The sequence below is a fragment of the Temnothorax americanus genome, unplaced genomic scaffold, assembly GCF_048541705.1.
Source record: "Temnothorax americanus isolate GAGA-0224 unplaced genomic scaffold, ASM4854170v1 Scaffold12, whole genome shotgun sequence".
In the NCBI taxonomy this organism is placed as follows: domain Eukaryota; kingdom Metazoa; phylum Arthropoda; class Insecta; order Hymenoptera; family Formicidae; genus Temnothorax; species Temnothorax americanus.
In genome coordinates, this window is record NW_027509253.1 from 688,667 (window position 1) to 704,953 (window position 16,287).

Genomic DNA, 16,287 nt, shown 5'->3' on the forward strand with positions numbered 1-16,287 from the left:
AATGAAGCTGTAATTAACTCAAAGCATTCTGCCGTGAAATAAAATAAAAATTACAAATGTCCACAATAAACAAAGAACTGAAAAGGATTAAATTTTTTCTGGATATACGAGGCATTTTTCATATATTCAGGTCATGCAGCTTTATATTCTATTTAATTTTAAATGAAGTTTACTTTGGCAGAATTTTAGTTCATAGCTCGATTGAAAACTACAGTACGCATATAATGTAAAAACATTCTTTTTTAATTCAATGAAGTTATACAGAGTGGATTATTGCAGTATATTAACGAACTTAATAAAATTTATCTGTGTAACGTTCTTTAATTAGCGATAAGATAATTATACATCGATAATTATATATAATTGTACATCGATCGAACGCTTCGGTTTTACTTTGAGCCATATTTACATTTTTATATCACGACTGTCTTTTGAATTAACTATTAACTCAATTCTGTCGACTACCTCCTCTTAAGACTTTTACCATTCGATATTTTACAGAGTTTTCTTCTCACGTTTCTTGGATTCTTCGGGCTGTAATCATTAGCCAAAATTTCACTCGAATCTCATTCAAAATACACTTTTTAGGCCATTCAATGTGAAAGTATTTGTGGCTCGACGAAGAACGTGAGATTGCTTTATTTTACTTGTTATCGGATCGTTGAAAATGGCTTAAAATAAAGTTAAAATTGATGTATAATTATGCATTTTATTATTAATTAGAGAATGTGACACGGTAACTTACGCATCGATCGTTGCATTCTTAATGCCTTTTTTTTTATTTATTATTTGATTAATTTTATTAATAAAATTTAAAAATCCTTAGTTAATTATCTATTTACTTTAATAAAATTTCTTTTATAGAACTGTTAAAAAAAATTGAGAGATATCAAAGTAACTTTCAAATAAATTTTGCGGTGTGTTGTTCAAATAAATTCAATTTAAATATAAAGATTATACATAATTATCAAGAAAGTAAAGCCAAGAAATAAATCCCATAACAATTGTTGATAACAATTTAATAGCTTAATCGGCTGTTCTTTTCGATGGAACGTTTATAAGCAGACTTATGCTTCGTTGCTCTAGTTTGAAATAACTCTTGTTGCTTTAGTTGAAGTACAGTTCTTAATCTTATCAAGAATCGCTTGCTTCTGCCTGTTTACAATCAGAATGACATACTCTAATAGTTCTTATCTTTTGACGTAATTCCTTCATTGAAACTAACATTAAGGTGTTCTAATTCACACTGCGTTTTTTAATAAAACACATCAATTGTGCGGTACAGTATTTAGAAAAATATTATTTATACACAGAAAGAACGGTTTTGCTGAAGTATTTAACAATTTAGTTAGATTACAAATCTGAAAATAATTTTGTTGCACCATCAAAATAATTATAGTAGGTCGCTGAAGTATGATAATAAAGCTGTAAAAAATTTGGACATTTTAGCAATCAGTTTGAGTGTTCTACATAATTATTTTGCAGATGGTGCGGCGCAACAAAATTATTTTTAACTGTATCTAAATTGTATTTAAACTGTATCTAGCTAAATTTTTAGATACTTCAGCAAAACGTACCGTTCTTTCTGTGTGAAAATAATGTGTTTAAACAATTTAAATGCAACGACATTTTTAAGACTTTTTAAAAACACACAGTAATTATAAATATAATTAATTTAAATACAATAATAATAATAATATTAATTACAAAGTAAAGAATTATAAGTAGAGATATATTTGAAATTCTTCGTTATTATAAGGATCATAATTTCTCCATATCTTTTTTAAATGGGATAGAGATTACTTTTAAGTGCGTTTAAGTGCGTAAAAAAGATGACGTTGTATTATGACACGGCCCAATGATCCCACGACTATCTTTAGACGTTTTCTCTTGCCGTTCGAAAAAAGACAGCTATCGATCAAACCTCGATTAGTCGCCGGTCCTCCAAGCCGGAAATGAGTTGACCTCGGGTTAGCCACGCGCGAGAAAAAAAAATCGTAATGCCGTAATACCCCCGGGGTGAGATGTCGTAACCCGATGCGGGTGGCGGAACACGAGCGCGCGCGTGTACGCGGGAATTGTTTTTCAGCCGGGAAATATTATATGCCGTCGACCTTTCTTCGTCGCTAAAGGTTTCTGCGTTGTTTGTTCATCGATTTGACGAGACATTTTAGCGTGTAGACATAAGAATTACGGAAAACGTGATAATCGTTTCTTTAAAAAAATAGAGATAAAAAGATAATTAAATTAAATTAAATTTTTCTTTATATATAAACGCGGAGGAATATATAGTGTCTCTTAGATCCTTATACCCTTATTCTGCGGGTACGAATTATGACTTATAGTGACGCGGATTGGCAATAAGGGGACGATAACCGGTATTTAACGACGTTACCAGATCGATCTATCACAACGCGTGGTCACTCGGGGCGAAGTCGTGTTACGAAAAGCGAAGGAAACGAAAGAAAATATATATATAGGAAAAGCCCCGGTCGATGCCTTCCCGATCCGGCGGTTTTCCCGAACCGTGCCCGAACTATATAAAAAAAAAGGTAGCAAAACCGCCGTTACCGCAGGAACTTTCGAACTTGGAAAGCAATTTCCCTCTCCCACTTAGGCAACTTTTTTCAGGAAAAATGGAAGAGCAGGCAGAAAGTATTGCCGCGATTATAGAACATGTGAGAAAAATTGCCAGTATTTTTATTCCATCATGCGCACACGTATTTTGTCATCGCGAAGTATGATCAATTAATATCGCGTCCTTATTTTATCGTACACTTTGCTAAATAAGGTATTAAAAATTTTTTACAATCAAACACAGTTCGAATAAATTAAAAGAAAATTGTCAACGCTAATGCAAGTCTTATTAATAAACAAATTGTTACGCGCAAGATATTTTATTTTTCCGATTCCGATTGCGATTCAGTCCATCTGGCGAGAAGAGGCATTTGCGAACGTTATTCGAAATGCAAAATTTGAATAAGCGACATCATCTCGCTGAGGAAGGCCAAAAAAACTACAGAAACTATACTTCGCAGGCATCGTAAAGTGACGCGAGAAATTTAAGCCCCAGAGGGAAGAGCTTCTCTCCCAGCCGCGTAATACGATCAACTCGTCCAATCATCGGCTTTAGCTACCGCGAAGCGCTCGGAGACGTTCTCCTCGTGCACAACCACGCGCATATACAAAGAGAACGTACGCTCGCGTATTATACGTATACAAGTAAACGTGTATTGCACGAGCGCGCGCGCGTGTTAGTGCGCGCGATTATACGGAGTAGGAACCTTAAGGTTCAGCCCTTTTAGAGCGGCAAAGCCGATCCGTCGTCGGCAACAAAGGTACCGACCTTCATCCTCATTTTCCCACCGACTTCTCTCCACCCCTGTACACGTGAATACCACGCGCTACCCCGTAACCGGTCCGCCATTTTCTTTTCATCCCCGTGCCGACCAGCCCTCATTCGCTATATATGAGCCGTCGTTTCCTATGGTTACCATTTCGCTCGGGGGTTGGTTGACATCGTCATTGGAGCTTTTCGCCTTCTTGTCAACGTAACGTTTCTGACAATCTTTTCATAAAAAAAAAGAGAGAGACAATTTCATTTTGCGATTTTCTCTGGTTTATCCCTTGTGTACGAGATAATACCCAAAGCAATGAAATTTTCCGTTAAATATTTCAAAGAGAAATTATAGCAAAAATAGTGATCAATTTTCTTTAAAATGTGGAATCTATATGGTCTTATCCCTATCGTGATTTTATCCTACCGCTTTCTGCTTTTTCAGTTCTGCTTCTTTTGAATTAAAATGTATTTCGCTAGAATTATAGTTAAATTATACCATCGTTTAATTTAATTTACATTCTTCTAGGACCGCGAGTAAAAGGATAAGCAAAGAATTAAAGTTACCTCGAGACAAAGTCAGTTCTTAGATATAAACGGCTCAATGTGAGAAGTTAATAGTTCATGTCAAAATGATGATATAACTGATAAGTTCCATTTAGGATTAGCTAAGGATCTGACATGCATTTTTGCGCAGAGCCTTTAACATCATAAAAAAATCTGCACAGCAATATATGCGACCTATCACATTCGTATTAGTCGATCAGACGATTGTTACGTAACATATGAAGTCCTCGGTTGAGTTTTAAATTTTGCCGGACAGCGTTCGCTGCGATTAGCACAACAGCACAAAAATTATAGGCCTGTTCTTTTTAGCTACTTCTTGCACGGTTCATCTTTCCTCTTTATTTTTCACGTTGGAAAGAAAAAAAGAAAAGATGAACTGTGCAAGAAGTTCTAGGAGCTATAAAATAGAATAGACCTATTGGCAACGAGATACACACACACACACACACACACACACACACACACACACACACACACACACTCTCTCTCTCTCTCTCTCTCCGGGCTTTGACGTGGCTCTGACGCAGTTTACACGGCTCGCAAGTTTAGCTCTAGGTCGGGTGTAGGATTTAAGCGCCTCGTACGTACGCGCCACGTCGTGCCCGAAGCAATACCGTATATCGATTGTGGGACGGCCGAGCCTCCGAACACATTACATGATTAAACCGCCCCAATGGCATAGCAACCGGCCTTGCAGCACTTACCTTATTAAAATATCCGCCACCCTCGCCGCGCCCTTTTAACAAAAGCGGAGCCGCAAACTACTCCGCGCCGCTCTCTTTATTACCTAGAAACGCTTTAGCCGGCCAGAGGTTGATCGGTTTCTCTGGGTCGCGAAACGATCGGTTGGAGTCCACCCTTTTCGCGATAGGTGTTAATCCTTGCATCGTGCTTATGACGCTAATAATCAGTCCGACTGGATTTGAAGATGTATTCAGTTTTTCTTCTAACGAGTCAATTTCGAATCACGTTCGACGCTGAATGCGAAGATTGGAATTCGGAACGGATCTCGGAGAAAATTCGAATCTTATTGTAAATTAAAATAGCAAGGATATCTGTTTTAGACAGATTCTTGCAGTTTAATTGAAATTGTACGATAAATGTTTTCGAAATAAAAGAAATTTATTAATTTTAGTAACATATTATATATGTATAGATATATATATTAAATTTATATTTAGAAATATTTTTAAATTTAAATGTTAATTGGGAAAGATAATCTATAAAAATTATTATTTCTGAATTGACATAGTCGAAGAACGAAGTTGAGAAGCTCTGAGTCAGTCGTTACCCTAATTGATAAATCAAAAGAGTCCCAACAGCCACGGGTCTTAGTTCCTCGGTTCGTAATAAGCGTAAAATATAACTCACACTCTCGAATCCTAAAAGGGTTACGGGGTCACGAGTCTCTGTTTATGGATGGCGAACTTAATTATCGCTAAACTCGCGCGATCCGCCGTGAATATTCATACGGAAAATCGGTCGTCGACTCCGCGTTACGTCGCTGCCGCGAGGTCGTGTCTTCCAGCCGCGGACATTCATAATTTAGGAAGCCATCGACCTTGCTCCACTCACCGAGATCGACTGGATGAATAACTCAGAGGGCAAGGTGAGGTGCGCGTGGCGGAGGACGAGGAGGAGGAAGAGGATGAAAATGGCGAACAGTGATGTGGTTAAGGTGAGATGAGTAAGACCCGAGCAAAGATCTATAAAGTCTAACATCACCCTCAGCTGATCAATATTTATTTGATAAGTCCTGTAATATGTGAGGAGCTAAAAGTAAAAGTGTCTTTTTTAAATACCGTCATGATATAGTGTCTTACATTGCATTTCCTTTCATTTTACTGATTCTCGAATCAATTTGGAATCGTATTATATGTTTAACAGAAATAATAAAGCAACGATTTTCGAATTACAAAAGATAAAAAATTCAAGAAATTTCAGAAATGTAGAAAAAGATAATGAAAAACTCGCCCAACACCTGATGATAATCAACCTTACTTTTCATTCAATTATTATATAAAAAATTTAAAATTCGTAACAAATAAAGTCTTACTTCGATACATTTCCGATACGAATGTGTTTTGCATCAAGAAGCAATAACGTTCATCTGCAATGTCAGAAAATAAAGTGTGCCATTGACAATTTACATTAAAAATAGCGGATGTTATTCTAGCTGTACACAAAGATGATATCTCGTGGCCCTGAATACAACCGATCAAATGTAGTTTATTTCACGATAACAAGATATGAAATATTTTCCACGTCATTTCAAGATCGTATAAAGAGAGACCGTTATTGAACAAGACCAATAAAGTATAATATAATACAATTGTTAAATAATATAAATTTACAATGTAAATTCTCGTAAAGCGAGTTTTTATCTTGTATAATAAAACAAATATTAGATTTTAAAAAATATGTTAAAAATGTATTAAAAAAAAGTTAAATTATTTCCTAAATATAAATAAATAAAAAATTAATAAATTTTATAGAGGCTACACAAGCATTTATTGCATTCTGCAATCAAAAGTTTGTAATATTGTAATCTTGTAAAACTATATCGTATAACATCGTAACATGTATAAGTTGATTAAACAGCACTGCACCTAATTATACCAACTTAAACTATATATACCATATGATTAAAGTTTATTATAACCAAGTAATTTAACAGAAACTATATGTATTTGTTTCGCCGATAATTAATAAACGAGAAAGGCTCTATTTTTATATTCGACAACATTTGGCTAATGTCGTGACAATTCGACCATTGGTTTTGGTCAGATTAATCGTCAAGAATTTTTCGACCATGGGTTTTGGTCGTTTCTAAATTAAGTAATTAAGGTTTATATTTGTATTTCTATATATTCTATTTTTTTAGGATTAATTAAATTTAAAATAAATTACATTCTGAAATTATATACATATGGACGACAATTCTGCGATTAAATTAAAATATGTAACATATCTAGTTATATAAGTTCTAATAAGACCAAGATATTCTGATAAGAGAAAGAATAAAATCTTGTGCGCGCGTACAATCATAAATATTTTTTATAATTTGAATTTTATTATTTTTATATGAGTAAAATTACATTCAGACGATTTACGGCAAGATAAATATTTAATATTTTTAAGATAAAAAATTCTCAAAATGTTTTTCTCTCTGTGTGTGAATTATGATATTGATTAATATAATTTTATAATAATAAATAATACAAAATCTAAAAAACTCAATTGTATATATTACCGATCTGATGTTAAATTTATGAACTTTTGTTTTTTAAAAATTAAGAAAAATATATTATATTTACAAAAAATTTAATTAAAACTAAATTTGATTTTAACTATAATTTAATATGAAACTGTTCGCAAAAGACTTCTTCAGTATTTAAAGTCAACTTTGGTCAAAGACATTTCGTTGCTGGAAACTTAAATGCTGGTAATCAATAATATTTGACGTCATTTTGTTAAAATATCGTATTGGCTTCACTATTTACGACGTCATAAAATCGATAAAGAGAAACAATAAGACGGTGCCATGGACGCGATAGCGAATTTTTAGATAGGGATTATTAATTTTATCGATCGCCGATGGAAACATTATCAAAAAGCGGCCACTGTTCACGTAATGACTAAGCGAGAATTTTAAGGCAGTTTCGATATTGCGCGATATCGGAGTCATTGAGTGCAGAAATTATGTCAAACGATACGCATCGTAAATTGAAGAAGCTAAGTCACGATCGGAGTTACCATGACCGGCGCAATTGCGTCCAAGCGTTTACTAATTTCCGCCGTTATAATCATGGCGCTTCGGCGCATAAATTGTTTTCGATGTTAATTGCCATTTTACAATTGGCAGTTTGTATCTCGCGGATAAATAAATACCGCGGATGATGAGTTTCCGAGTCAACGAACGTAACGAAAAATCGAACGATAATAATTAAATGGAGTCTAATATGTTTACGCTGATAATGCATTTCATATTTACCTTTCATATCTCAGCAGAAAATGGTAAAAAGAGAATGTTTATTTTTACAAAAGCACTCCTCGGATATGTTTAATTGTACATTCATTAATAAAGTATCAAATCGCGATGATATAAATTTAAATGATTATTATAAGATTTGCTTTAATAGTATAATATTATTTTTTTTTTCAACTAGTACACACAAATTAAAAGAATACCGACAATCTTCATAAGTGTGAAAATTTACGTTTATTTTTTTTCACAAGCGTCGACATATGTTGAATAATCGACGTGATAACTTAGACGTAACAGAAAAGGAGTGCTCAGCATATAACGCGCATTTGCAACGATGCATCACCGTAGGACGATAACTTTTTTAATGTATTGCTTTGAAGAATAGATATGCTTTTGTGTTAAGGAAAACGAGAATTTCGTGTTGAAGGAAATAAAAATGTTCTTTCCGCAATACAGCTTCTTTAACGTCGTCTGTACACGCGCGAGCGTTGCATAAGTTACATCAGCAATCTTGATTCTGCCCGAAAATAATCTCTGATAATATTCGCAGCTATCGGTTCGCTGATATGTCATTTTAAGATTAACGAGTTATATAAAACTCTAAGTGTTTAATAATTACATTTTGAAAGTTTGCCTCTTTTTTATCATATGGCTTCTTTATATCTCCTTTTCGGAAATATTTATAAATGCACTTCAATATATATATAGCAGTTGTTAATTTTTAAATGTATATAGAAAATTGACTAAACCGTGAAAAATCGCTATTATCAGAAAAAATTATTTATATGAAAAAAAGCATCGATTCATGCAAATAATTTTTTTTTTGGTAAGACATAATATGTTTTCTAAGTTTTCAAATAATGTAATAATTCACAAATTAATAACTGCTAAAACAAAAAACTTGAATCGCCAGTGAATAATTAACAATTAGCAAAAGGATTATGTTCGACCCAACTGGCAAATTTTATTGTTCATAAAACGCTATACGTTTTGACCGCAGGTTTCGGTCCTTTTCGAGCGTATAGAAACTCACAAATATTATTAGTCAGACATAATTGCCCAAACTACGCCGAATCTAAAAAAATATTTGTGCGTTAAATTCACAGAAGTAAAATACAATTTATATTTTTAGGGACAAAATAAATTTAAAATTTTACCACCGCACGCGGCTCTGACATGTCCTTCGATATAAACGAATAACGAAAATGCTGTTTAAATTTGTATATTTTACTTCTGTGAATTTAACGCACAAATATTTTTTAGATTCGGCGTAGTTTGGGCATTATTGTTTGATTAATAATATTTGTGAGTTTCTATACGCTTGAAAAGGACCGAAACCTGCGGTCGAAACGTATAGCGTTTTATGAACAATAAAATTTGCCAGTTGGGTCGAACATAATCCTTTTGCTAATTGTTAATAACTGCTATTTGTAATGACATATGTATAATATCTTCTTTTATGGATAATAGACATTGTCAATCATTTTTCTCCCTAAGGAGATCCGGTCCCAGAGCTTTCACATAAACATGTCACCTTTTCCCATTCATCTTTCAGACTCATTATTCATAATCAAAAATTTAATTTCCTACAAGCAAGTAAGAAAATTAATGACTTCTACGTTTGACAATTTCTGAGGCAGTCAATGCTGCTTCCGTTAATCGTTGCTGCTTTCAGAAGGTCTTCCGTATAATTTTCTTGCACTCACCTTCTAGATTTTTGTTTCTCGCGAGGAGCGCCAGCAGAACGTCCTGATTAGGTGCCGCGTCGGCCAGGTCCTCGTCCCGATGGGTCGGCGGCAGGGTCGGTCCCAGCGGCGGCATCGCACCCGGCGGCGGACGCGGCATCATCACCGGCGGGCCCGCGGCGGCCCCGAGCGGCAGGGCCAGGCCGCCCGACGTGTGGTGCAGGGAATTGTGGGCCGCTATCGGGCCGCTGCTGGCCAGGTTCGTCGATAGCGTCGCGACCGGCGGCTGCACCGCCGCCGACATCGATAGGTCGACGCCACCCAACAGCACCGGACGACAACCACCGGAAGCACCGCTGCCGCTCACCGCCGGGAGGATCCCGCCGCCCCCCGGCAGCGGTGCGTACGGCAAGTACAGCTCCAGTCTAAGAGCGAGCTCGTGCAACCGCGTCGAGGAGCAGTAGTTCCCGGCGAGACAGTCGCCTCCTTCGCTCGATTAGCTCACTGAGACCGATGATCTGTTTTCGCGTGGACGGCGTGAGATCGACGACGACGCTGGACAATGTCGACGATTTTTATCAAGTTACTACGCAGGTTGATGCTCCAGATCGCGCGACTGCAAAGCAGTGAACGGTGACGGGGATAAATTCGTTGCAATCGTTGCACCCTGCTGGAGATACTTAAAAGATGTTTCATGCGCGGAATACATGCGTCCGCTACCGTTTTGGTCTAGGAGAAAATTAACGGAGTAGCTGGATAGTTTCTTGAACTATTTCCTCGACGGAAATTTTAATAAGGATTATGCGAAAACGGTTCGCCGCGGGATTTCTTGAAGTGAGAATCTCCCGCGCATAGAAGTATACAGTCGTGCATCAAGGCACTTTCCTCGCTAAAGATGAAATTATTAAATTTCTACAATATCTCCAAATTAAAGGAAGCACGCTTTAGCTGCCATGCTGCAGCCGGCGAAACAGCAATGAGAAGCCGCGTCTCTCAGGAGATTTGCTGTTTGTATCTTTCATCGTTATTTAAACATTGCACGATGTATAGCTATTGATCTTCGAACTGTCTCTTGAAGCTATCGGGCTCACTTGATGTACAAGATATCTCAACAGAAGATTATCCCGAGACAAGTAGCGTCCATTTAGTAGAAAATTCAAGCACGATAGTTCACCATTGAACAGAGAATTTCTCAGAGGTCTGCCAAAGCTGAAGAAGACTATATTAACGCCGCTTCGAAAGCTCACCGATTCACTCCCACTTTCTTATCACTTCGTCTGCTATCGCTAACACGGTGCACTGAGGAAACAGAATACAGTTCTTGTGACACTCTCGCAAGCAATTTTACTCTTTTGTTACTTCTATTAGATATAAATTAAATCTTCTCGATTCTGAAAACGCGCTCCGAAAATGCTCGAACGAAGGAAGCTGCACACACACACACACAAATAATTATTACGTAGTATCTTCAACTAAGAATTCGTACGCCGATTTCACCTGCCTATGACGAACGATCGTTTCGTCGTCTTCGTCGTTCGCTTTATCTTGAAGAGGACTCTCGAACGCGGCCAATTTTGTCGCGAAATTCGTGCGATTGCTCGTAAACGACGAAGTCACGAAAACGCTTCTCTTGCGCAAAGTTACGCTCTTTGCACTCGGGACTCGTTTACGAGCTCGTTGTACGAGACTTGAATGGCCTGTTTGTAAATAGTTTCACCTATACTACCATCTACAAGTCGGCTATTATCAATGTTCTCACTCGGTTTTCGACAAGTGTATGCGATTTTCTAGACACGATTTCTTCTCGGCGTACATGAGGTCGAATTTATGTCTTCTTACGTTTCTACTTTTACACACTCGTCAAGATCGTCTCACGTTAAACATTCGGCGTACGTCATCTAGTTGGAATCCGAGTCTTCGCGATCACGATATCTTCGTCTTCGGAGTAAAACCTTCACTTTTTGAATGTCAATTCACTTGCATTTGCTGTTGCTGGCGAAAAAATGCAATTGGACAGTCATATATTACGAATAATGCTGAGGAACGTGATTCACGTCGATAATTCGAAGTTTGTGTTACCACCTTCTATATTTCTCTTCAACACTTCTCGCGATATGTACGATGTTTCCGATCAGAGATCGCGAAGTTTATACCGCTATTCCTTATACTTTGACCAATCTAGGTCGCTTCGGATGGGTAGATATACAGTGTTTTCCGAGTTCTTTCTAGCTTGCGATCGCGTCGTGCCGGGCCAACGTCGCTCCGATAATGTCTTCGATTGGGCCGGAAATCGCCGTCGACGCACCGCGCGTCTTCCGGCAGGGTCCGTACGGGCTTGCAGCCAGCCGCACACTTGTCGATGCCCCCGAGAACCGACGGATCGCCAGCCGCTTATCGGATCCGCTCGCAAGACCCGGTTTATCTCGTAACCTTGAAATACGTATAGCACCGATCGCGCCGATCTCGCCGAGCGTCGCGATTTCGTTACCTATCCTTCAGCTTCGAAAGTTACACGTTACTCGACGACGTTGACGTTTTTGAAGAAGTATATTGAACGCGAGAAACCATTTACTCGAGACGTTTGTTTTATTTTGCAACAGAACCACAACGATGTTCTTTAATTTGAAATAAATAATTTTAAGGAAAAGAATTTGAAGTTATTCCACTTAAAGTTAGGATGCAAATGAAGCTTCAATTAATAAAAATGCATGTTTGCACATTGCGCTATTTTTCTATTGATCGTGATAAAAGAAGACAATAATCTTTTGAATATAGATTGTATTAAATACCAATGCTATATTCTTTTTTGACTTTGTTTCTGAAAAATTTCCTAATTCCCATGATCCCTTTGCCAACAATTATATCTGTACGCGTTCTCTACATTTGATCATTCTACAATCACATATTTCTCGTTTCTCTAATATCGAAGCTTCCCGCGGCTGCATTCACCTCTTATCCAAATATTTCCTCGATCTTTTTTTGCAATTACGCGATTACACCAATTATATCTCGGATCAATATTCCACGGGGCGGCTAAAATTTTCTTTCAACGCCAAGTATAATCGATCGTGGTTGATAAAACTGGAAGCCTCCAAGTCTCTCCTGCGGGACTCGATTTCTCTCGAGACGCATCGAGTCGCAGTATCGTTGCCCGCGCCGCGCGGATCGGTAGCGAGACGCGCGGTTTTTACGCGCGTGTCGATGTAAATCTCGCGTCGTGCCCGACGTAAATCGTCCGACCGGCCGACGCGGAGAAAAACGCGATGGACCGCGGCCGATCTAGCCGGCCGCCGTTCCCCGTCCGGTTGATTCGGCGATTCGGCCCGAATATGCGGTCAGCCTCGCCGGCCGTCGGTAAGAAACGCCGAATTCCGCGGCCTCCTGATCGCGATCTTCGACCTGCCACGTTGTCCTGCCCGTTTTTTCCTTCGCATCGGTGAAGCGGACCCGTCCCGATGGCCCGGCCCGGCTCTACGAGTGCGTTCGATGACACTCCTCGACGACCGTCGCTGATCGTTCCCGCTCGGCTCGGTATCTTCGCATCTTGCGTTTAGCAGTTTGACGATTGGATATTGATAATCGCGGTAGGTTTTAAGCCATGCGAATTAATGACGTCTCGTACCCACAGGTGTAACTGTCCTTTGACGATCTTCAGATTTCGAAGCTCTTGAGTAACATAAAGAACTAATTTGAATCTTGCTTAATTGCTCACTGATATATATTCTTGAGCAAGAAATTACTATAACAAGTATATATATTAAGCTGATCATCCAGCAAGATCATCCAGCGGATATCTGATGCACCAACGGTGTTATCCCAGAGAGTCTCCTTGAGTCGTCCCGTAAAATTCACTGATACTGAATTTATCTACTGATTTTTCAACGACAAATCGTCATCCGATTATCCGATACACGCGGCGATTCTTCAATTTCCAACGTAAATACTGCTCGCTCGAGGAGAGTAGCGGTGGTAACGATCAATCGGCGAGAGACGATACCGTATCGATATGAAAATTTCGAGACTTTATCCCGAGGTCTCTTTCGAGCAAAACTCATCGGCACTGTGGACACAAATTCGGTTTCCGATCCCTCGACGAGGATCGTGCGACGCGATCGTGGAATGCACGCGATTTGATTAGCAGGTACCGCGGCACTATGGTGCCGGCATCAGCCTCAGCGCGGCGTAGTACACCGGAGGCCAGCAGGAACCCGGCTCACGGAGGGCACAAAGGACGCGCGGAAGGTGGAGAGGTGGTCGTCGCCCACCGGACGTACCGTCCGAAATCGCATACGCAGCTATCGGAGGAGAGGTTGCCACCCTACCCACCGTACTCGGCCACCACCGAGACCACCGCCGCCACGCCGCCGCCACCTCGAACACCACCTCGAAGAGGGGAATCACCGGTGGGGGAGCCGTCGGCACGCCTGCGCCCCGCGCGCGCGCGCGCGCGCGCGACGTTTTGTGCCCCCTTTGCCTGCTCGCGGCGAGGCGGAACACGTGGGGAACGCATACCGCGAGCTACGATCTCGCGCAAGATTTCGTAGATGGTTTACGATACGAAAGCCAACGGAGCTGGCTATATCTCTTGCTCGAGCGCGATGGACCTCGCGCTTCCCGTTCGGAGGAAAAAAGAATACGGCCGACTGTGACTGAAGATGACCGACATATACGGGTGCGAATGGCCTCGGAAGTTAATGTGTGAGATGTACAGACTCTTATTGAGGGTACGGAAGAAAATTAAGTTTTGGATAATTCAATAAACTTTCTTTGCTTAATATTTTCAATTATATTTTCTATTTATAATAATCTAAAGTTATGTTCAGTATATCAATTTTAAATTAAAGCGCAATTAAATTTGTAAGTAAATATGAAGTAGGTAGATAAAGACATAGATACGAGTCTTAGGGTTTTCTGATTAGTATCTACTATTTAATTTTTTATATAGTTTAATAATATTACACAAGTGAATAAATAATTTCACTTCATAATCATGGAATATCAAAATGAGTATATCTGGAGTATATGTATATCTGGAGTTAATTACGAAAACTTAAGGATATTAAGCTGTTTTTGAATAGCTCTGTGTGATATATTTAAAATAATTAAATACTTATTATTAGAAAGTAAAATAATTTATTATTAACGATAAAATTTATGAATATTTGATTTAATTATTGACTTTAATAATATAACAGCTGTAAAAATAATTTCAATGTTGACATTAATTTGCAAATATTTCGCTTACATGTGTAGTTCTTTTTATGGAAAGACCTGCAGAAATAACTCGAATCAAAATGTTATATCAAGTATCATTGTATTTTAATCATAATATGCTTGGCAAATATAACTAACAAATTAATAATTAATATTAATTGCTTTCATAAGAGATCTGCGAAGAGGTTTGTAATGTTATTTTTATATTTCTATTTCCAAATTTTATATTTACCGCGACTGTATTTTATTTCTGTATACGGATTTCGCGATATAAACGAGACGATATGCGATGGGGAGGAAGATCGATGATGCACGTACGAGCATGACGTTTATAGCGGGGTTATCAATATCAACCTTCTACCGGTTTTCTATATAAAAGTTACTATAGAGTTGAGAAAAAGAATGACAAGAGAGGGAGAAATGGATCATAACCATTGGTTATAACATTTTGTTTTAAGAATATAAGAAATTAGTGGTTTTCTCAGCAATTCAAAAATTTATCAATATAAGTATATACAACACACACACACACACACACACACACACACACACACACACACACACACACACACACACACACACACACACACACACACACACACACACACACACACACACACACACACACACACACACACACACACACACACACACACACACACACACACACACACACACACACACACACACACACACACACACACACACACACACACACACACACACACACACACACACACATACACACACACGCACACACACACACACACACACACACACACACACACACACACACACACACACACACACACACACACACACACACACACACACACACACACACACACACACACACACCACACACACACACACACACACACACACACACACACACACACACACACACACACACACCACACACACACACACACACACACACACACACACACACATACACCCCCCCACCCACACACACCCACATCCCTCCCTACCCTCACACACACCCCACAAACACACACACACACACACACACACACATACACACACACACACACACACACACACACACCCACACACAAACACACACACACACACACACACACACCCACACACACACACACACAGAAACAGATACAGACACACACACACACACCACACACACACACACACACACACACACACACACACACACCACACACACACACACACACACACACACACACACACACACACACACACACACACACACCACACACACACACACACACACACACACACACACACACACACACACACACACCACACACACACACACACACACCCACACACACACACACACACACACACACACACACACACACACACACACACACACACACACACACACACACACACACACACACACACACACACACACACACACACACACACACACATACCTACACACACACACACACACACACACACACACACACACACACACACACACACACACA

General features: G+C 39.0%; 1 protein-coding gene across 2 annotated transcripts in view; it reads right to left on the bottom strand.

Moving 5' to 3' along the window:
- The window catches only part of Lim3 (Lim3 homeobox protein), a 61,370-nt gene extending 47,455 nt beyond the window's left edge, over positions 1–13,915 (bottom strand). The window contains exon 1 of one of the 2 annotated variants that reach the window (XM_077398982.1): positions 9,599–13,915. In XM_077398982.1, the coding sequence (XP_077255108.1) occupies positions 9,599–9,881 (283 nt within the window). In that variant the 5' untranslated portion in view covers positions 9,882–13,915. The remainder of the gene's footprint in view (positions 1–9,598) is intronic. The other variant, XM_077398983.1, reaches the window with a different exon arrangement.
- Positions 13,916–16,287: the final 2,372 nt, after the last annotated feature.